Below are 22710 nucleotides of genomic sequence, written 5' to 3' on the forward strand. Positions count from 1 at the left end.
GGCCATCAGCCAGGCAGCTCCCCCAGACACGAATCAAGGCATGACTCAGACCTGTCACTTCTTTTCATCTCCCTTGCTCTCCAGCAGCTGCTGGAAGAATTAAATGCAGATAGCAGATGAGTGCAAATCTGCTGGCATCCCAGTCCCACCCAGCTGTGACACAAAGAGCAGAGCTGGCTGGTGGATCTGATGTGTTTGGGGACACTCAGGGAGCCTGATGGATGGATCTGATGGATCTGATGCTCTTTGGGACACTCAGGGAGCCTGATGGATGGGTCTGATGGATCTGATGTGTTTGGGGACACTCAGGGAGCCTGATGGATGGATCTGATGGATCTGATGTGTTTGGGACACTCAGGGAGCCTGATGGATGAATCTGATGGATCTGATGTGTTTGGGGACACTCAGGGAGCCTGATGGATGGATCTGATGGATCTGATGCTCTTTGGTGTTGCAGACATCTTTTTATGAAAAATCCTTTCCTTAGGATTTTTCCTCCTGAGAAGCTGAGAGGCCTCAGGAACAAAATGTAAACATTGATTATCTGCTGCTGTGGAATGCAACAGGTGCATCTGTGATTGGCCCATGTTGGATGTTTATAATTAATGGCCAATCACAGTCAGCTGGCTTGGACTCTCTGTCCAAGACAGAGCCTTTGTTATCATTCCTATCCTATTCTATTCTATTCTATTCTATTCTATTCTATTCTATTCTATTCTATTCTATTCTATTCTATTCTATTCTATTCTATTCTTATCTAACCTTCTGATGAAATCCTTTCTTCTATTCTTTTAGTATAGTTTTAATGTAATATATATCATAAAATAATAAATCAAGCCTTCTGAAACATGGAGTCAGATCCTTGTCTCTTCCCTCATCTGAAAACCCCTGTGAACACGGTCACACTTTGGGATGCTCAGGGAGCCTGATAGATGGATCTGATGTGTTTGGGACACTCAGGGAGCCTGATGGATGGATCTGATGGATCTGATGTGTTTGGGACACTCAGGGAGCCTGATGGATGGGTCTGATGGATCTGATGTTCTTTGGGACACTCAGGGAGCCTGATGGATGGGTCTGATGTGTTTGGGACACTCAGGGAGCCTGATGGATGGGTCTGATGGATCTGATGTGTTTGGGAAACTCAGGGAGCCTGTGTGCTGCAGGATGGTGCCTGCAGTCCCTGAAAGCACAGCCAGGATGGGCAATGCTGCTCACAGCACCCAGAGAGGGCACTCAGGGATGGCTTCTCTACTGCCCAGTGATGCTGGACCAAGGAAATTTTTATGGGAGAGGCAACAGTTTATTTTACCACTTTCATTTCTGTCAAGATTACTAAAGGTCTCTGCTACAGTACTGTCAGAAATCATTTTTTGCCTGGTTGCTTTAGGAACAGGGAGAATTTCCTGAGCAATCTTCTCGTCCTTGCCTAAATGCCCACAAGCAAAGTACGTGAAAGACACACTGCAAGTCATGAGTTAAAGTGAAGACCAAGGTTTCCTGTGGTATCAACATTCTGCCCACCTTCACATGGACCCCTGGGGGCTGCCCATTTGCTGAGGGCTTAATTTCTGTCAGAAAATCGGGATTGTCTCTGAGCAGCATCTCTGAGATGAGCTGGACTGTGCAGGCCAGGCTGTGTGCTCAGAGTGCCAAGCATCACTGCTGAACACAGACTGCTTGGGGCCAGAGCTCTGAGGAAAAGATAAAAACTGGGGTGAAAACGGCAAAAAGGAGCCTGAGTCTGGGGTGGAGAGAGCACAAACTTCACAGCTGGGTGACACAGTCTGGGGAAATATGGACAGCATTTCCATCCCAGCCCTCTTCTCCAAATATAAAAATAAAACCTGTTAAGTGACTGACGTAAAGAGAAACTTCCCATTTTGCTGGACAGAGCAGAGACAGGGGAGGTGCATTGGGGGCACACCAATAATTCATATTTACCCTGGAAAGAGAGCAAGAGAAAGATGAGCTATGCAGAGCTCTATGTCAAGGGAGGAAAATTCCAACCAGAAAAGGAGATTTTGAGCCATTTGCAAGACAAATGAATTGAACAAGTGAATGCTGTGGCTCTGTGGTGCTGAGGAAAAGCAAAGAGGAGCTGCCAGGAGGGGCCCAGTCCAAAGTGGCAGGAGGAGCTGGGAAATCCACTCCAGTGACAGCCGAAAAGGACAAAATAAACACATGAGGAAGCCCAGGAGGAGAGAACCATAACAAATGAAAATTTAAATAAAACTATAGGGGGTTTAAAATGTTGATTTAAATCCAGGATATAATCCCATGCATTTGACATTGCTGGTTCAAATAAACACCCAGACTGAGCTCACCATGTCCCCATCAGCACCAGAGGACCCAAAAGTAGGACTTCCTCTCACTTCAGTGAATGGTGCCTCTGTTTTCCACTAGTGAAAAACAGAGCCTGATTGAAAGATTCCTTTTGCAAAAGCTATCATTATTTTAAATCCTCCCGGCCAAATTGTTTTTGTACACAGTAAACACTGAGTAATAACAATTTACACTGATCCTATAAGAAATACTAAAGGAAAATGGGTTACTATAACCTGGGAAGGTAATTTTTCTCACAACATCAGAGAAAAGTTATTACTGCAAAAAGGTTTTTAAAGATTCTTGTAACCACAACCTGAAAACTACATCTCTGTAGCATTCAAACCCTTCTAAGTTATCATCAAAGATAATACCACATAAATACTACTTAATCCAGGCATCTGAACTGCCTTCTGCAACATATGCATGATCTTTCCATTTTTATACACAACAAATCTGATAAACAGAGATTATATAAAGAGAAGTCATTGGAGTATTACAGCATGAGCATAGCACAGAATAGTTTCCTTCTTCTCAAGTAATCCTAACAATGAAAAAAAAAACCTGGTTTCCTTTAGGAAAAATAAAATTATTCATATTAAAAGATTCTCTGACTGAGCCTACTTTACTTTCTGTTTGGTTTTTTTAAATGCTTAAGATTCTAAAAGCTCTGTATCACAAAACAACCCAAATTTCTGCTTTATTTTGTGGTTGTTTTTTTTTATTTACTGCCACCATGTCACCATGTCAGTTCTCAACAGCTCTGCCAACCTGAAAAACAAGAATGAAGAAGATAAGGAGGAACAGAAATAGAAATATCTGTTAGGATTAGGAGTAAAAACAAAATGTAAGAAGTATTTAGGACAAAATTATCCCAGAAAACAAAAGTCTTGGATGCCCACCCCTCAGGGAGATGGGCACAGGGAGAAGCAGAGTGTGCAGGTGTTGGTGCTGCAGGCCAGCAAACACAATTCACAGGGCAACAGATAGAGAGAATTTGTGAGAAAAGAGCTGTAAAGACCTATATTCACACTTGGAGAAGTGTGATGATTCAGATGCTGGCAGCCACTTGAAAGACAGTCCTGAAGAACAGCACCAGCTTTCTTGTGAAGGCTTTCTGTCAAAGTTTCAAGTGCTTTGTTTATTCCTCTTAGCAAGTGGATAACCCTGAGAAATACAGGAGCACCACAAATGCATCCCTGAGTAACTGTCCTAAACATAAAAATAATTGAAATAATAATCCTGTGGTCCTCTGAATAGGTATCACCTCCATTTCTTGCCTGCAATTAAAACCAAGGAAAGAATGCTGGTTATTTGGCTGCAAGAGGTGGGACAGGGAGAGGTGCTCTGCAAGTCCAACAGGACAAGGAGAGGCACTATGATAGTGCAGAGCACAGGGAAAAACCTGGCACTGAGGAGGTGGCATCACCAGGCACAGGCAGGAGTGGGCAAGGCAAAGCCTCTTGGGTGCAAAGTTATTCCACCAAACTTGCAGAGCTGCCATCACAACTGCTCTCACAGAGCCCTGTGAGTTTTCTCACAAATTTTTTCTATTACCTTTCCAGGGTATTTATAACAAAAGATGACCAAAGCCAAGTGAGTGTAGAAATAGTGGGAAATGTCATCAACAGGTGGGCTCAGACATTTGGGACAGGCACCAAAAAGAGCCATGAGCTCTGTGGCTACCTGTGAGGGGCATCAGGAGGGCAGGAACAGGTCCTGGAAGCCTTGAGGACAAATTTCACCTCATCCTCCCTGGCTTTCTCAAGGAGCTGGAGGAGCTACTCCCCATGTTCTGTCAGCAAAGCACAGCAGCAGCTCTGCCTGTGGGTGCGGGGGCATTGTCCTGTGTGTCAGTGTGAGCCTGCTCGGCTATGTGGATATTTCCAGGATATTGGATATTTCCAGGATATTGGATATTTCCAATAGTGGATATTTCCAGGGAAAGCCACTGCTGGGCTGCTCTGAGAGGCCCCTGCAAAGAGTCCAAAATAGGCTGGAAGGAAACCCCACTCAGAAGGCACCAACAGCTTCTTCACCACAGAAAAGTGTGTTCATCCACCAAGGGACAGAACTATTGTGTGACAAGTGTGGCCACCTCAGTGCTGGACACTGGGTCTCAAGGGTTGTGTCCCCACCATCCCCAGGTGCTCTGCTCCTCAGGGTGCTCAGCAGAGAGCTCTGAGCAATGTGCAGAGGGTCAGAAACTCTACGAGCCAGCTGGACATGGTGAGAGGACCATGCACTTCTATTTGGAAATGGGATATTGAGTATTAACTGCTCCCTGCTCTCAGCATTGCCATCTGGTGAATAAAGCCCAGGGTTTGCTCTAATTAGCTCTGTCCGTCTGCACAAAGCAGGACCTACAAAATTTCCTCCAGATCCACTTCAACCAAAACATCCGCACGAGCTGGGTCTGGGAACGAAAGTCTGGGCAAGGGGCTTTGCTTGATATTATGAAAGACAATTTGAAAGTGTGTGATGTGGGTTTTACACATCACACACTTTCAAATCTAAATTCCTCTGGGGCTGCCAGAGCAAAGCCTCTGAAGAAAGAGATTTGCACCAATGTTCTGAAAGCAGAATCAAGCCCTGGATTTACTCCTCTCTAGCTCAGAGCAGAAATGCTAAAGTACCACTCCACCCCTCCTCCTCCTCCTCCTGGACGAATCTCTACCTCGGGGCACACGAAAAATGCCTTTCGCAGCTCCACATAATAACAACATTAATAATAACAACACTAATTCTTGTCGGGACTGAGCCGTGACGCCTCCCGCAGGCCGGCCGCGCTGCAGTGGGCTCGGAGCGGCGCCGGGCACGGCGGTGGCAGCGGGTGGCAGCGGGTGGCAGCTGTCCCTGCCCGCTCCTGCCCATCCTCCGGGAGCAGGGCACGGCGAGCCCGGCAGCCTGCAGGTGTCTCCCGGCGGAGGAGGCTGCGGAGCCCCTCGGGAGGATGGTGTGCGGCGGCCGAGCAGACGCTCACTCGCCTGTGGGGCTCCTCGGCAGGCAGAGCCGCTCCGCTGCCCTCAGCGCGCTGAAGCTCCGCGGCTGCGAGGGACCGGCCCCGCTGCCGCGCCGGCAGCTGCTGCTCTAACCAACAAAGGCAGGGCTTCAAGTCAAGGGGGAAGAATGGGAGTCTGGCTGCAGAGCTTCCTTCGCCGCTTCAGCAGCAGATTGGAAGAAGCTGAGAGTTTTGATGCCTGGACAACTGGATTCTGAATCGTGAGAGGCTTTGAAACCCACCCCCCCCTCTCCCAAATAAAACAAACCCCTTTGACTTCTTCTCTCAGCAGGAGGGGGAGGGAGGGCGGATTTACCATGAAGACAAATCGAAGATGCAGAGCCCTGCTAGCAGTGAGTCTGAATCTGATGGCTCTCCTCTTCTCTACAACAGCTTTTATCACGACCCACTGGTGTGAGGGCACACAGAGGGTCCCCAAGCCGAGCTGTGGGAAAGAGAAGAAGACAAACTGCCTCAACTACGGCGGGAATGAGACTGCAAATGAGACGAACCAGAATGTGGTTCATTACAGCTGGGAGACGGGAGATGACCGCTTCCTTTTCAGGTATTTCCACACTGGGATCTGGTACTCCTGTGAGGAAAATATCAATGCTGCTGGTAAGTATAAAACAACTTCCTCCCAGCCTGCGATGCTTTGTGTCCGCCTCGGCGCGATGAGCGACCGGCGAGGATAGACGAGCTCTACCTTAGAGCAGAGAGAGGCAGGGGTTTAACAGTTCTTTGCGGGAAAGCAACCTGTTTCCTGCGGGAGCAGGGGTTCGCGTGTTTACCCGCTGGCTGCTGCAGGTTTGAGCTCTCCAGCCGAGCCCCGGAGCAGCCGCCGGGCGGGCACTGCAGCCGCGGGCGGGCAGCGCTCCGAGCGCACGGCGCTGCTCCGGCACACGTCCCACAGCAATCCCTCCAGGACAGCGGGGCGAGGGCAGCGAGAGCACAAACATCACGGGTTTTACCCGCTTTTGCCTGTCTTGTGCTCTCCCTGAAGTGAATGACCGCCCGCCAGCCCTCTCTGGGGCGTGTGGTTATCGAGCAGAGAGATGCAGTTAAAGGGCTCAACCGGGCACAAGAAAGCTCATTTCTGTTCCCTGCTCAGCGATTTACTTGCTGGGAAGCGCTCAGAAAGACATCTCTCCAGCTTATCAGCGCATTCATTTCCTCTGCTGTAGCCTGGCGCTTGCCGAGGAATAAAACACCGGAGGGTGGATGGCAGGCAGCTGCCCTGGGACCGGTTTGAGTCTCAGCAGATGCAAACTGACAGCCCCTGCTCCCAGAGCTGTCTGCTGGAGCCAGCATCCACACTCTGCTTTTGAAAGAGCTCTTTTCTAGATTATGTGACTGAAAAATAAAGTTTGCAGATGTGACTCAGTAGGAGATGATGGGTTGTGGACACTTGTTCCTCACTGGGCTGTTCCCATCCCATCCCATCCCATCCCATCCCATCCCATCCCATCCCATCCCATCCTGCCACTGCCCTAGGAGTAGATCAGGGAGTTGGTCCTTCACTGCTGGGAGAGGGGAACAGCTAACCATGGATGTGTTATGCCTCTGAGAACACAGCCCCTCTGGTAATGGGAAATTTGGGGTAGAATTCTGGTAAAATTGATAGAATTCTCTGTGAGAATGTACCATAAAATGGGGCAAACCTGGGGAAGTGCTCTCAGCCTGTTTCATCCCAAGGGGTTGTGTATTCTCCCTGGTGGTTTTGAGGAGAGTACTTGCAGAATTAGTTGCTTATTAAAACTGAATTTAATGCTAAAAAGGGAAAGTTCATGAACTCCAGCCTTGGGACTGCAACAGCTCCAGGCTGAAATGAGAGCACCAAAGCAACACTCTAGATGTTGGAAAGAAAAACACAGGGAAAAAAGCTGATTTGTCTTACTGATTTGGGAATCAGGTTAGGCCACAGCAGCCTGAGTGAGCAGCCTAAGACTCTCTGGCTTTTTGAGCGTCTTAGCTGGGGTGGCATGATCAAGGATGCCCATATTTCTGGCACATACTGAAATCCTTCCAAGTCCAGATTTATGTGTGAGATAAGTTGTAACTGTGTGACTCTAGCCCACTCAGAAAAGTGAGTTATCTGTGGGAGAAGAGAAACACAGAGATCTATTCTGTACTGGGTAAACAAAGCTGTGCTGTAGTGGGTGATTTCAGGAGAGAGCTGGAAGCCAGCTTTAAAAAGTTATGGTGAAAGCAGGAGAGAAGGGTTTGCTTCTCCCTCCCCACACCCCCACAGCAGCTCAGTGAGTGTTTCCTCTTATCTGAAACTCCTCAGTTATCAGACTAGGAGTGACCAACCTTTGGAAATAACCCAGGCAGGTACAGGGATACATTGGCTTAGACAGACAGCTGCCTCTTTCAGATTTACCATATCTTCTCCTGGGAAGGACAGGAACAATGTAATGGACACGGGTCTAAATTTGTCCCTAATAGTGCCAACATAAAATACCCGACAGCTCTTCACTCAGACTGATGGCTTTGGAATGCCAGACTGTCAGAGTGTTGTCATGGCCTCTTGCAGCCTGACTGATGATCGTTTATCTGAGCTGCAGGGCCCCGAGGCACAGGGCTGTGCTTGCACAGACAGCCCCACTCCAGCTCCCTGTGAGGAATCCACCCCAGAGGTTCATCCTGTGAGGAATCCACCCCACAGGCTCATCCTGTGATGAATCCACTCCAAAAGGCTCATCCCTGTGAGGAATCCACCCCACAGGCTCATCCCTGTGATGAATCCACTCCAAAAGGCTCATCCTGTGAGGAATCCACCCCACAGGCTCATCCCTGTGAGGAATCCACCCCAGAGGCTCATCCCTGTGAGGAATCCACCCCACAGGCTTATCCTGTGAGGAATCCACCCCACAGGCTTATCCTGTGAGGAATCCACCCCAGAGGCTCATCCTGTGAGGAATCCACCCCACAGGCTCATCCTGTGAGGAATCCACCCCACAGGCCCATCCCATGAGGAATCCACCCCAGAGGCCCATCCCTGTGACGAATCCACCCCAGAGGCTCATCCTGTGAGGAATCCACCCCACAGGCCCATCCCATGAGGAATCCACCCCACAGGCTCATCCCAGTGAGGAATCCACCCCACAGGTGCATCCTGTGAGGAATCCACCCCACAGGCTCATCCTCACCCTCAGCACACCTGCTGAGCCCAGTCCTGCAGGCATCAGCATTTTATTAATACTGTTCAATAGTGGTGTATCAATTAGCCCAAGTCCCCAGCTCAGATGTACACTGTCAATAGCATCTTCCTTAAACCTCTACCAGCAGCACTCTAAAGTGACTGCAGCAGCAGCCTTGCTCCAGGCAAAGTCCCTTCCCCAGTCACTCCCAGGCTCACACTCTGTCAGCAGAACATATGGCCAGAGCCCATGGTCAGCACCATTCCCACAGCTCCCATCCCATCCCGATGCCTCCCTGACTCACTGATGTCTGAATTTAGGCAATGTGAGAGGAGACCTCATCACAGTCTGTAACTGCCTCATGAGGGGAAGAGGAGGGTCAGGCACTGGTCTCTTCTGTTGTGACCAGTGACAGCATCCTAGGATCCTCAAGTTGTGTCAGGGCAGGTTGAGGTTGGATATTGGGAAAAGGTTCTTTCCCCAGAGGGTGTTTGGTCACTGAACAGGCTGCCCAGGGCACTGGCACTGGTAATGGTCCCAGCACTGAGGCTGCCAGAGCTCCAGGAGTGTCTGCACAGCCCCCTCAGGCACAGGATGGGATTGTTGGGGTGTCTGTGCAGGGCCAGGAGCTGGATTTGATGATCCCTGTGGGTCCCCTCCCTCTGTGATTCTGTGCTGGATCCCAGCAGGCACAGGTGAATGCCAGGGACTCACTGTGTGATCGTGGCACTGCCAAAACTCTCCAGAGCCTCCAAACCTCCACACCAATGAGCCACATTCTTCCTCCAGCCACCAGGCTTTTGATTTCTCTCTCCTCCAGCCACACTGCCAAAACTTTCTGCTCCCTGCACTGGTGCAGCTGCAACACAGCAGCTCTTGTAGTGCCAACAGGAGCGGCTGATGGAGCAGCATTCCAGGCTCCCAGTTGGCTGGAGGAGCTGGGACTCAGTCACACCTTAAAATGACATTTAGGCAGCAAGCAAACACATTTTTGAGTGTCTCCTCCTTGTCCCTGTTTATCTGCAAGGTGCATTTAGATTCCAGAGGCTGAGGTGCAAGCAGCATGCCATCCACTTTGTGCAGAGCCCAGTGGAGCGTGCCTGCCTCTTGGTGCCAGTTTCTGCTTTCCACTGACAGCTCTAACAGAGATTGAATGCTGTGATTATTTCTGAAATAATTTGTGAATCTAGAGTTTATTTTTATCCAGCATGTCTAGGACACCTCAAGAATTCAAAAAGCATTTAGTACCTGAGAAATGTAATTGTAAATCCCCTCTGGGAAAAGAGGGACTGGAGCGCTTCTATTTCATTGCTGGGGGAGTCCTGTAATTATTTAGCACAATTTCTGACTCAAAAGTGTGCTGAATCTCAGTCTAACAGAAAGAGGTTGTCCCTTTCAGAGTGGGTTCAGTGCTTTGGGTGCCACACAGGTGGAGGTGCCTTCTGTAGGAGCAACACACCCAGCCTCAGAGGGGGATGAGGGTAAAGCTCTCCAGACTGAGCTGCTCGTGGTCTGCACCTGGGGCTCCTCCTGGGCTGTGAACTCCTTGGCCAGGGCCAGCTGCCTCAGAGCCAAGCTGACCAGCATTTAATTTCTTTTTAAATGTGACTTTGGGCACGTATCTTGTTGCACACACACGGTCTGTGCTCGGGCACCTCACACGGCCCCACAACAGTGCTGCACTGGCAGCAGCAGTGGTGAACCTGCTGTGGATTCCATGACTCAAGAACACGCACGCCATGAAAAAATTAGCACATTAAGTAGGCAAGGTGGCATATCAAATTCTAAAGGGGAGTTTGAGAGTAGGAAGTAGCTTGAGTTGCTGGGAAGCAATGAGCAGTCAGCCAGTTTTGCTCAATTGTGTGTTTGCTTTGATGTTAATAGAAAAACCCATGAACTCAGACCTTGCTTTGGTTGCCAGTGAACAGACAAGCTCAGTATTAACATCCACAGCCAGAGGGGAAGAGCAGCTGCCCAGCTGCCTTTTAGCAGTACTGTCCCATTAAATAAACAAGGATGCTCCCCAGAAAGCAGGAGAGCAGGAATGGGTATGCATAACTTGTTTTGTGGGTCTGGATTGAATTTTTTGGAGAGCAAGGGGCCTGTAGCCCTTTGTGTGCTCTATACCACCTATTACTCCTGAAGGAGGAAATGGGAGAGTGGAATTTAGATTGGATGTAAATATCAAAATGGGTCAGAGGTGTGGGCCCTGAATGTGCCTTGAGGAGAAGCCAGCAAGGGAGAGGGGTTTCTCCTGCAGAAATGAATAAATCTGTGCCATAAACACCAGAAGTTGCCCCAGCCTTTCCCAGCTGCAGAGCAGGGTTTCTCCTGCAGAAATGAGTAAAAACCAGAAGTTGTCTTAGCCTTTCTCAGCTGCAGAGTGGGGTTTCTCCTGCAGAAAGGAGTAAAAACCAGAAGCTGCCCCAACCTTTCCCAGCTGCAGAATGGGGTTTCTCCTGCAGAAATGAGTAAATCTGTGTCATAAACACCACAAGCTGCAAGTTGCCCCAGCCTTTCCCAGCTACACAATGGGGTTCCTCCTGCAGAAATGAGTAAAAGCCAGAAGTTGCCCCAGCCATCCCCAGCTGCAGAGTGGGGTTTCTCCTGCAGAAATGAGCAAATCTGTGCCATAAACACCAGAAGTTGCCCCAGCCTTTCCCAGCTGCAGAGTGTTTCTGCAGCACCTCTGTCCCCCGCCCCTGTGATAATCACACATCGCAGTGATTCACCACAGGTGGCTGCCCAGAGAGGGGCTGGGCACAAGTGCCTTGTGAGTATATAATTAAAAGCAAGAGGACTTGGGAATTCTTGCTGGATTATGAGAAATACAATATAATTGGCATGACTGAAACCTGGCAGGTTTATTCGCATGACTGGAATGTAAAAATTGCTGGTTCTAAATTGTTAGGAAGGAAAGAGTGGTAAAAGGAATGGAGGAGGTAGAGCTCTGTATTAAAGATAAAATTTCCAGTGCTAGAGGAACTGAACCCAGGGGGCTAGGATAATCTCCATCTGAGGATGTTGAAATAATTGGTACATGAAAATGCAGGGTTAGAAGAATCTGTACATCACTACTTTAAAGAAAAGTGGGAAAAAATTGTGCAGGCCACTTGACCCAGGGATTTTAGGACAGTTTTCTGAGAAAGCACTCATTTCATGGCCACAAATAGGTTTTATCAAAGGTATGGGTTTATTAAAGGTAAATCATTTACCAAGATGAATCACTTCTCAGACAAGGGTAATGGATTAGACCCAGTCTCTGTGGATTTGCAAAAAAATATTTGGTGGAATGTCCAGTGAAAATTCTTTCCAGAAGAGCTGCAGAGAGTGGGGAGGATGGTGAGAACAGAGGGAGAGGCAGGCAGGCTCCACAGTGAACAGCCTGAGCTGCAGGCTGGACAGAATGCCCAGGGCACAGAGATGTCCCATTGGTGGGGATTGAGTGACAGTGACAGAGCTCAGACAAAACACACCATTGACTGCTTCCATGATTCCAGAATAAAAAGGCATAACAGACAAAAATAAGTACTCCTTCCTGCAGAGCCCCCTGCCAGGGAATGCTGAGAAGGCCAAAATTGGGAATTGCATGGATCCAGAGAGGAAACCTCCATTCCTGTCAGTGACAGGATGATTTTAGAGCAATCCCCAAACTGCTGCTGCAGTTCTGGTGTGACAAGGGGAGCACAGAAGCACAATTACCCCGTGCCCACCCCTTTGTTCTTCCCTAAAAATCTGCCACTGGCTTCCCTAAATACCTGTCATTGCAGACAACACAAAGACAGTGGAGCAGAGAGACCTTCTGCATCAACCTGTGTTGCAGATTCACTTTATTGATTATCATTGGGATAAATAGATTGTAAACTGACTAAAGGACAGTCTTACAAGGAGACTGTGGCAAGTAATACAAAAGGGAGAATTATCCCAATGGAGACCAGATGTTTCTAGCTGTCCTCAAATTTGCTTTTGGGACTGATTCTGTTATTGCTGGGATTAGAAATCTAGGGAAAAAAGGAGCTAAGGATACAATTTGTTCACCTAAAGAAATAAAGGTGAGATGAATCCTGCAGCTAGCCCGTGGCCATCAGCAAATGTCTGTGCCCAGACTGATCAGCATCCTCATTGCACTCCTTGGGAGGTTACACTGCTCCTCCTGTGGGATCAACTGAGCCCTGGGATTATGTGTTTGCCTCACTGGCCCAAAGAGAATCAGTCTAAGACCTTGCAATTCCCAACACAGAAGTTTTAATTTGGAGAGAATAATCCTGCTTTGACTGCGCCTCTTACGCACATGCCACACAAAATCTGGGAATATTGGCATTACAGAGGAGAGATTTTTTTTTCCTGCATAACTGAAAGTGTGAGCTGGCCTGATAGAGTTGTAAGAGCAGCATTACATTTTAAAGAAGGTTAAAAGCACCAGATGCCAAGGCCTAAAGCTCTGTCAGGTCACAGGTAGGTGCCAATTGCAGGGGGAGGATAAGAACCAAGTTGGGGGGCAGTGCTTGTCTGTGGGGAGCATAAAAAAGAGATTATTCTAGGGAAAAATCAGTACCACAGGCAACATCAGTGTGTTTTGTAAATGCCACGGTGCATGGGTAGGGTAAGAAAAAAGGGAAGGTGAAATAGGTGCAGTGGGATTTCCAAGGTAGTCAAGGAGAAGAGAATCTCCTTCAAGAAAAGGAAGCTGATGTTCTCTAGTGCACCAGACTGAAGAGCTATAGGGGATGTAGTGATACCTTACATATGTATGGATAAAGAAAATAAAATTACTTAAATAATTCATAATTGAGGGGGAAAAAATGTGTCAATCCAAGGACAGGTTCCCGCAGAGTGTGTCTGGACCTCACCTCCACAGAGGGCAGTGTGAGCAAAGGAAACCCAGGGGCTGAAATGGAGCCTTCCAAAGTGCCAGGAAGAGCTGCAGGAGAGAAGAGGCGTGTTTCTGGCATGAGGAGGCTTGGAGTGAGTCCTGCATAGCTGATGTGTTGGTGTTTTAGGAGGTGCCTGTTCTGTGACATCCCTGCCCCAGGGGGCTGCTGGGCGCCAGTGGGAGCCAAGGCAAAAATAGCTGCTGACTGGGTGCCCATCACGTTTTCTGGAGGTTTTAATCTCATCTAAAGCAGCAGAAACTGGCTCCAGGTGGAGGCAGTGTGAGAGGAGGCTGCTCTGCCACTGCTGACATTATTCCAGCTGCTCAGGAGATAATTGGTATGGCTGCTCATGCACTGAACATTAAACTGATGATCTAATTTGGGATCAGAAGGGAAATCTCCCTCAGGCTAGATATCAGGGAGAGTAACAAATTTTTGCCTTCCTTAACAGCCTGGGAAGGATCCATTGCAGAAGAGCACTTGTGAACTCCTCCTTACAAATCCCTGGTATTTTGCTTTCAGGATGAGATAGGTCTGGCCATAGGAATTTACAGATTTATTTGTGTTCCTCACGAGAACTCTTGCTCCCTTCCTGTGGTACATGATAGCTGTGATTTCTGTGCTGGTGATTGCTTTATTGCAGACATTCAGGTTTTTATAGCATGTTGGGGATATTTTGTGTCTGCGGTGCTCTGGGAGTTTTGGATTTTAGGTCCTCCTGATCCTGCTGGGCAGACTAGCTGTGTGAACATCCATCATCCATAAAACATGGACATAAAGTCCCTGCAGGCTGAGCCTCATAACAGAGCAAAGGAAGGGACCAGGCAGCTAACTACTCCTTATTAGATGTGTTACTGTTCCTCATGTGTTTGGATGTGTCTGTTCTCAGCCATTTAACCCAGTAGCCTTAAAGGAAACATCTGAGGAGTTCTGGTGGCTCCTTGTAAATGGGATAAACTTCAAAGTGCTGGAAGATTAGCACACAGGTCCCAGATTTCAAAGGGAACTGAGATGCCTTACCCCAGTGTCAGTGCAAAATATGAACAGATGCTTTCAGGGCTGAGGAAACGCATAAGGGATGGAAGATCAATGACTCCGGTACCCCCGTGGGTTTTAAATTACACCAGACTCAATCCTGATGTTAAAACTTTCCTTATGTGGGGTTAGGAGAGCTGGCTGACTGGCAGATCTCACAATTGGGATGTGCAGTTTGTTGTGATTTAACAGCTGATAATTGAGTGCTGCTCAGCCCCTCACTCACTACTGCCCCAGAGGGCTGGGGAGGAGAGCCAGAGAAAGGCAACAACAGTGGGTTGAGATGAGAACAGCTTAATAAATAGAATACAACAACAAGAAGTAATAAAATATTAAAAACTATATATATATTTAAATATATATATATAAATAGAGAAAAGGGGAGAGAAAGGACTAAAACCCCCCAAAAAGTGTTGCACAGTGCACCTGCTCACTGCTGCCCAGCCCAAAGCAGTGATAGCAGCTCCCAGCAAAACTCTGCCCAGTTTACACACTGAGCATCACATTCTAAGGTCTGGAATATCCCCCAGGCCAGCTCAGGTCAGCTGTCCTGGCCATGCCCCCTCCTGCTTTTTGTGCAGCTCCTGAGCGGCAGAGCATGAGGCACTGCCAAGCCCTTGATTTGGGCCAGCCCTGCTCACCAACACCCGAAGCACCTCTGTGTTATCAGCACTGTTCTCATCCCAAACCAACACTCAGCCCTGTGCCTGCTGCAGGAACCAAACTGACTCTGTCCCTGCTGGAACCAGGATGGCAGGGAATGGGGCTGCTGAGACCAGGACCCTCTGTCAGTCACAAATTGGTGTGACATCAGTGTTCTTGCTGCTGAACCAAAACCAAAACCATCAGCCTTTGCTGATGCAGCTTAGGAAGGAATACAAAAGCCAGTGAGCAATAAGAAGCAGGTGTAATTACTATGGAATGACATGGCTTGTTTCTGCATGTTTCCACTTGCCCGTTTTACACCTTCCATTTGGCCACCAAAAGGACTCAAACCATGCTCACAATGTGGAAAATCAGTTAGGCAGAGACATTTCACCATGCTTAGACTCACTAGGTTTGGAGAGACCAAAAAACTTCATCATTCAGCATGATTTCACTGTGCATCTCCCAGGCAGACAAAAAACACTAATGAGAAGTTTGTTTCAAATTTATTTGGTACATGCTTGGGAATAAGGTTCACAAGAGGAAATGCAAGCACAACTTTTTTCCACTTGATTTCAAAACTGGATATTCATTTCCAGTGTGCTGCAGTTCACTTCCTTTAAAAGTCATGGAGAAAAGGTTGAAGTTACCTTTTTCCATACCCCAAGCCAGGGGTTCCTGCCTGGGAAAACAGGAAACCTCAACCCAAAGAGCAGCCAGGGCAGGCACAGGAGGATGGGAGAAGGAAGGACTTCATACAGTGAGGGACAGACAGCAGCTACATCTCTGTGAAGAGCATTGGGGTTTGTCTTTCCCATCTTTCTGGGTGTCTCAGGGATCCTGGACTGCCAATATCTGCTTTACTTTGGCGTATTTATATTGGCTCAGGGTCAGCACAATGTGTCACCCCTGGGATGAGCAGGTGAAACCTTCCCCTTCCCATTGTACAGCTTCAAAAGCTTAAATCAACTCAGAGCTCCTTGATTTAATGAAGTCAGCTCTAATTTGACACCAAAATCATTGAAAACCTCTCTCAGCACTGCTGTTCCCCCGATTTTCACAATCACTTGGAAACCCAACCTCCTTCCCAGCTCTCCAAATGATGGATGTGTGTACACATCCTCCAGGTCTTACCAAGATAATCAGCTGAATCCTGTGACTTGGCTGGCTTTCAATTAGACATGATTTGAGAGCAGCCCGTGGAGATGTTTGCTTTGAGATGCTGGGGAAGATTTTTCACATCAGGGAAGAGTTGCAGCCCGGAACAAGCAGTTGCCATGGCATAGTCCCAGCTCTGCCCACACTCCCTGCCCTGCACAGCCCTTCCCTGCTCCAACCCCCCAGGAGGGAACCCCGCCGTGGGAATGGGACCTCTGGGGTAAAATTAGCAACATTCCTTCGGGAATGTGCAAAATGAGGAGAAGCGCACCGCGCCTGAAATGGAAAAGTGGGAAGCTCTGCATTTTCCCACTTGGAGACGTAGGAAGTTGGAAGGGGTTGGTTTTTGCTGAAGGAGAACAGCAGCACAACACTGAGGTTTAGAAGCAATCCCAAAGGCAGTACAGGCTGTGAGTAATCCCTGAGAAATTGGGCAAATTCTCAAGATATTTAGAGGTAGAAGAAATGTTGATGGGCTCCAGCGATGAGTGGCAGCTGTCAGAGGAAGAGAAAATAATTATCTGCGTAGTTCAAGACATATTTTTGTGCAATTCCCTGTGAGCTTGTTTATTTTCCAGAAGAAAATATCGCTTCAGCAAAATCAACAGGGTCAACTGGAAAATGTTGATTTTACTGATTAGCACTCAATTTTTTGTTAGGGGAAAAAAAAAGTCAATTAAGTGCTCTGAGATGACTTTAAACAAAGTTTTCATATTTCAGTTGGTAATTAACCTGATCCAGCTCAGTTTGAGTGAGCCTATTAACCTGTATTTTCCCTCATGTAGTGCTTTTTTTCACTGAAGTTGTGTTGGAGTCCTCAGCCTCATCTAGGCTGGGATCCCTGGAGGGTTATATCTTTTTTTAGACAAATACAATGATTTTACTCTCAGTAGATGATGTGGGATCTCATCAGAATCACATGACTCTAGATATAATTGGAGAGATAAAGATGTGTTAGGGCCTAGTGGGAAAAAAAGGGGACCTTGTCTGTCGTAGGCTGGGAGCCAGGGTGTTACTAAAAGGGAATGTTGTTTAAAAGAAATTTAATCATTTAAATTTCCATCATAACTGCACTCTTGAACTCGTAAAATTTTATGCAGAGTAAGTGGATACAGACAGCTTTTCTTTCTTCTTTTTTTTCGCGAGATGAAAAGCAGAGTTATAACAGAGTTCAGCCAGAACTACCAGATTTCTTTTAAGTCAATTTATTTAACTTGAATATTTTCAAACCGTGTCATTGCAAGACATACAAAGTAGGATTTTTTCAGGGTTGTTTTTATTTTGTTGCTGTCATTACTAATCAGGCATTTTCCCCTGGCTCAGAGAGGAAAGAACTTGAGAATGCAGGACCAATAAGCAGGACCCAGAACATCAAATTCTGCTCTTTGCTATGACAACAGCTATGTTAGAAACAGAATATTGTCTTGAAGTGCTTTTTTGGTGCTTTTTCTGCCCTCTTCCTTATTTCCAGTCTAAACCACCAGGCTCCTGGGCTGTGTGAGGTTCTGAGAATAGGAGCAAACAAACTCCACCTTTTATGTGGAAGAAGGAGTAGAGTGTGGGTCTCCCAAAGGCTTGAAGGCAGAGGGCACACAGGGCTTGGGTGAACAGCTGTGTGCTGGAGTTCAGACCCAATTTCTGTGCACACAGACCTGCCTTTCAGCTGCCCTGTGCAGCTCTCTAATTCCACAGGACCAGGAGGAATTCCAGGAATTCCATGGTGGAAGCCCCAGCCAGGCATGTGTGAGGTACCCACAAGGTGGGCAGGGCAGGGCAGGCCCTGGAGCAAGCAAACCCTGGGACCTGATGGTTCTTTGGACCTGTTTATCTCGATTTTCTGTCAGGATTGAACTTGGGGGAACTTGGGCTTTCTTTAGGCTAGAGAGGAGCTGAATTCTGAGCTGTGCCTTGGTGTGAGGATTTGCCTCCAGCAGAGCCCCAGCTGTCCCTGTGTGTGTGACACTGACCCTTCAGTGGGGCAGGTGATGGAGCTCCTCCACTTTGCAGGGAAAGGGAGGTGTCAGAGACAGCTGTGCCTTCATCAGCACCCACAGAAACATCACCCCAGCACCAAACTGGCTCCTCTTCCTCCTCTGCCTGCCCAGCTCTGCAGATCCTGCTGGAACACCTCCACCTGTTCCCACTGCAGATTCATGGGGACATCCCACTGGGGCTCCCTCAGATATTTCCATGGGCTCTGCATCTGTTACCCACACAGCCTCAACATTCTTCCCCACCCACCAGCTCAGTCTTTCCAGATGTGTCTCCTCTCACTCTCTGGCTGCTCCAGCTTGAAGTTCCCCAGCAAGCTACAAACACTCATAGACATGCACATATACAGAATTAGATTAATTAATTAGGAATCATTAGCTACAGATAAACTTTGGACTCTTGGTAGCTCCCAGTCCTGCAGATCCTGTGACATGTCCCCTCCTTGGGAAGGCCCAGCAGAGCCCCTGCAGGGTCAGTGTGATTAGGAGCAGTGTGTTTGCTGGGACTTGCACAGATGATGTTTTCACCTCACCCTCAGGAAGCCTGAGGAGAAGCTGATGCCAAATGATTTTCCCATGGCTGCTCAGGTGCTGGTCAGCCCTCTCTGCTCAGCCTCCAGCATCTCCCTGTCCATGCTGAGCTCCACTCAGCACTGCTCATGGCCACTGCTCCTGTGTGCAAGTGCAGAGAATAATTCCAGCCAGGTCCCACCTCTTCTTTCTGCTTGAGTGAGGAGAGGAGAGGAGAGGAGAGGTCACTCCTTGGCTTTCTTCTCTGTCAGGATCACAGCCACAAACAGGGGAAGGCAGAGCTCTCAGGGGATGAATCCCAGAGACTCTTCTTGTTGCTTCTCTGAACAATCTTTTGTAAATTCTCTAAAGACTCTCCAGGAGCATGGATAGGGGGAGAAGATGCATCTGGAAAAGGACAGCACAGCAGGATAAACTCTGCCAAGTCTAAAATTAAACTTAAGAGGGCTTAAGAGATCAGTTATACAAGATACCCAAAAATAACTTAGAATAAATCCTAAGAGGAACAGTGAAAGCACTGCTGACATCTTCAGTTCTCAGCGAGATGCATGTCTGCATGTGCAAGTGTGACTGTGCTTTATAAATACCACCAGTGGCTACCATTGAAAATGGAAGAGGGTTTTCCAGTGCTCCAGCAGCAGGAACAGCAAAGGGAAGAGCCAGGAACTGCTTGTGCAGCTCCTACTGTGACCTTCAGCAGCAAGCAGGCACAATCAGCCATTGAAAGTGAGGTGGCATCAGGCTCCTCTCTGTCTCCAGCCATTCTTTTTGCTATGGCTCCTAGAGGACTTTTTCTGGACACTCCAGCACTTTCTGTCCACGTTATTGGAACTGGAGGCCTCACCACAGGGAGAGATGGTGTTCTGGGCAGGCTGAATTTAAGGGAGGAAGAGGATGCTCATTCCTCCCAGCAGCCTGTGACCACCCTCTCCTCTGTCCTGCAGCCAAACTCTGGTAACTCAGAGACTCTGCTGAAAGGCACCACCAGCTCTCAGAGCAGCCTGTGCAGTTTTTCCAGTAGCAAAGGCCATTCCCCTTTGCCTTTCTTGGGATAACATTCTGGAGAGCCAGGTATTTGTTAAAGGTTTCCAGTAATATGGCTTTGGATTCCCTGTAACACAAGTGAGGGATGATCAGTGAGAGTCAGCCTGAAGTCAGGTTCAAATAAAACTGTGATAAAAGTAATAACTTACATCTGACAAAAAAACCCCACAAAAACCAGAGCCAAACTACAGATCCATATGGCTAGAATGAAAAATCCTGCTTAATCTGCTTATATCAAGTCCAAATCTAGAGGTCACTCTCCCTATATTCCCTTGATTTTATGTCAATAAAATTCCTGAAAAACCTCACACCCTAAACTCAGAGTCTCTGGATGAGAATGTTTTCTATTTACACCTTAGTATCTTTCATAGTCCCATTACTTACCTGGATTTCTTGGTCAGGAACCTAAAGTAAAGAACCTGGGGGAGCTGGGCTTGTTCTTGTCCCTCCAAGCAGACAAAGGATGACTGCACTGATGCCAGAGCAGCTACAGAAGTTTGGGTTGGGTATCAGGAAACACTCTCCAGAGGTGGACCAGAGTGGGAAGAAAATCTATCTCTGAGTCACTAAGGGATGAGTATTACCATCCTTGGAGCATTTCAGAATTTGGGTGGGAAAATCTTGTCTGTTCTGAACAGGAAATGTGCAGGGCTGGTAATTTCTATGATCCAGAAGTTATCTTTCCATCTGTTTCCCCCAAAACTTACTGACACTCCTTCTGCCCAGATAGAGCCTGCCCTGAATCTGGAAACAGAGATGGTGCTTTGGCAAGCCAAGTGTCACTTCCTTTTCTTGGCTGTCCTCTGGACTCACAGAGTAGAAATCCTTCCCCTGGACAAATCAAAATGTGCATGTCAATGTCAAGTGAACCTTTTCTTTTATAGCTACTTAGACAATTGACTAGGTACACATCACCTCTCAGTGTATTTAGCATGGATTTAACACTGCTAAAAGTAAATAAAAAGAAGAAATAATAGCATTAAAATAATAGATTCTTAGGTCAGCACAGCTATCATTTGAATGATTGCATTTATCTCAATCTTGCCAACAAAGACACCAGAAAGGTGAACACTTTATATTGCTTTTTATGTATACTGAATTAAAAATAAGAAAAAAATACACTGACTTCACCATCACTGTGGCATTTCACTGTTTATTCTTTTTTAATGGCTCACCTTTCCTAAATTAGTCTTTTGAACTTTGTAATTAAAAATGAGCAAAGCTAATTTAGAAAAAATAAAACAGCCTAGTCCTATAACTGCCTTTGCATCAATTACAGTCTTAAAGGGCAAAATAGACTTTATTCCATGACCTCTGGCCAGCACTCCTTGGAGCATATCAGATCAAAAGGAACACATACACTTGGTGGAGGGATGCACCCAGGGCAGAGGAATTATTTGATCATGTTTAGTTACCTGAAGAAGTAAAAAGAAAGGTCAAAGTGTCCACCCTAAGATGCATTTCCTGTTCAGAAACTCCTCAAGAATTCCTGCAAGGGCAAAGGTGGTGTCCTAAACAGAGAAAATTTAATTTACACTGGAGCACAGGCTGTGATGCTCAGAGCAAGGCATTTGCCTGCTTTTAAAACAATTTTTTAAAACATTTATACATTTCCTTAGCTTCTTTGTGCTTCAGGTTTGGTCTCAGTCCCATCTGCGTATGGAGAGCTCTGTGCCCGTGGCAGTGCCCCAGCACTGGGAGCTTTGGTCACTCTGGGTGGGCACAGGCATTGTGTGGTGATGAGAAGGGAAAAGTGTGGGTGAGAGGGGCCCGTGCCCTGCCAGTGCCACCTGCTGAGGCCCCTGTGTCACCCCAGCCAGAGCCCAGCAGTGCTCCTGCCCTGGGGAAGAGCATCACTGGCCCAGCAGGGGCTCAGCCAGCAAGGGAGGATTTCCTGCTCTCCCTGATCCAGGAGCTGCAATCCCAAGGGAAGTCCAGCCCTTGGGCACAGGGAAATGTGTGTCCCCAGTGTCCTGGAGAGACTGGGCTGGGAGTGAGGGCAGGAACCCCAGAGCGACACCAACCCACTCCTGTCTCCTAAAACAATGCTTTTCTTTTAAAGGTGAAAAATGTCGAAGTTTTATTGACCTTGCCCCGGCTTCTGAAAAAGGTAAGAGCACACAGCCAAGGCTGTTTCCTCTCATCTTACAGATTGCATCAGTGTTGTGTCCTGTGGGACCTGAGTGCCAGGGGAGGCAGGATCCCCCAGCACACAGGGACCCACATGCCATCCATGCCACACACAGCCAGCTGGAACAAGCTCCAAGGCTCTGTGACAGCTGTTTGCTCACTTTGTGCAGGTCTGTCATTTATTTGATCTTAACTCAGATGGCTTTCTTCAAGAAAAATATTTATTTATGTTGTAAGACAGATGTCACTGTCATATTTTCTGAAAAATCCCTTCGCCAGGATTTCTTCTCCTGGGAAGATTAGAAGCCTCAGAGAAAAAACAATATTATCTCATTTGCTTCTCCTGTGTTTGCTGCTTTGGAACGTGGCTGGAGATTGTTTATCCAACAGGTGCAAGTTTGATTGGTTTCATATGAAATGTTTTTAATTAATGACCAATCACCATCAGCTGTGTCAGACTCTGAGGAGTCAGTCATGAGTTTTTCATTATCATTCTTGTTAAGCCTTCTGTCTGTATCCTTTCTCTTTCTTTAGTGTAGCTTAGTATAGCTAATATAATATAATATAATATAATATAATATAATATAATATAATAATTATAAATTTGCCTTCTAAGAACATGGAGTCAGACTCATCTCTTCACCTCATCCTGGGGACCCTACAAATACCACAGACAGACATTTCCCTTCTTCCTCTAGTGAGGAAGGAAATGCTATGTGGTCTCCTCAAGCCATGAAGATATTAATGGTCAGAAAAATACAGCCACAGTACCAAAGTTATCTCTTTGTGAGAAGGAATCATCCAGATACTTCTTTGGTTGGTCTACCCTTGTG

General features: G+C 47.3%; 2 protein-coding genes across 2 annotated transcripts in view; both read left to right on the plus strand.

The window, feature by feature from the left end:
• The window catches only part of IL20RB (interleukin 20 receptor subunit beta), a 28914-nt gene extending 23495 nt beyond the window's left edge, over positions 1-5419 (plus strand). Inside the window, exon 9 of the mRNA XM_058035834.1 lies at positions 5105-5419. Within this exon, the coding sequence (XP_057891817.1) occupies positions 5105-5419 (315 nt within the window). The remainder of the gene's footprint in view (positions 1-5104) is intronic.
• LOC131090316 (uncharacterized) overlaps positions 5154-22710 on the plus strand; it is a 55861-nt gene continuing 38304 nt past the window's right edge. Inside the window, exons 1-2 of the mRNA XM_058035605.1 lie at positions 5154-5944; positions 21810-21857. Coding sequence (XP_057891588.1) covers positions 5644-5944; positions 21810-21857 — 349 coding nt within the window. The 5' untranslated portion in view covers positions 5154-5643. The remainder of the gene's footprint in view (positions 5945-21809; positions 21858-22710) is intronic.

Source organism: Melospiza georgiana, chromosome 16 (genome assembly GCF_028018845.1).
Source record: "Melospiza georgiana isolate bMelGeo1 chromosome 16, bMelGeo1.pri, whole genome shotgun sequence".
Classification (NCBI taxonomy): domain Eukaryota; kingdom Metazoa; phylum Chordata; class Aves; order Passeriformes; family Passerellidae; genus Melospiza; species Melospiza georgiana.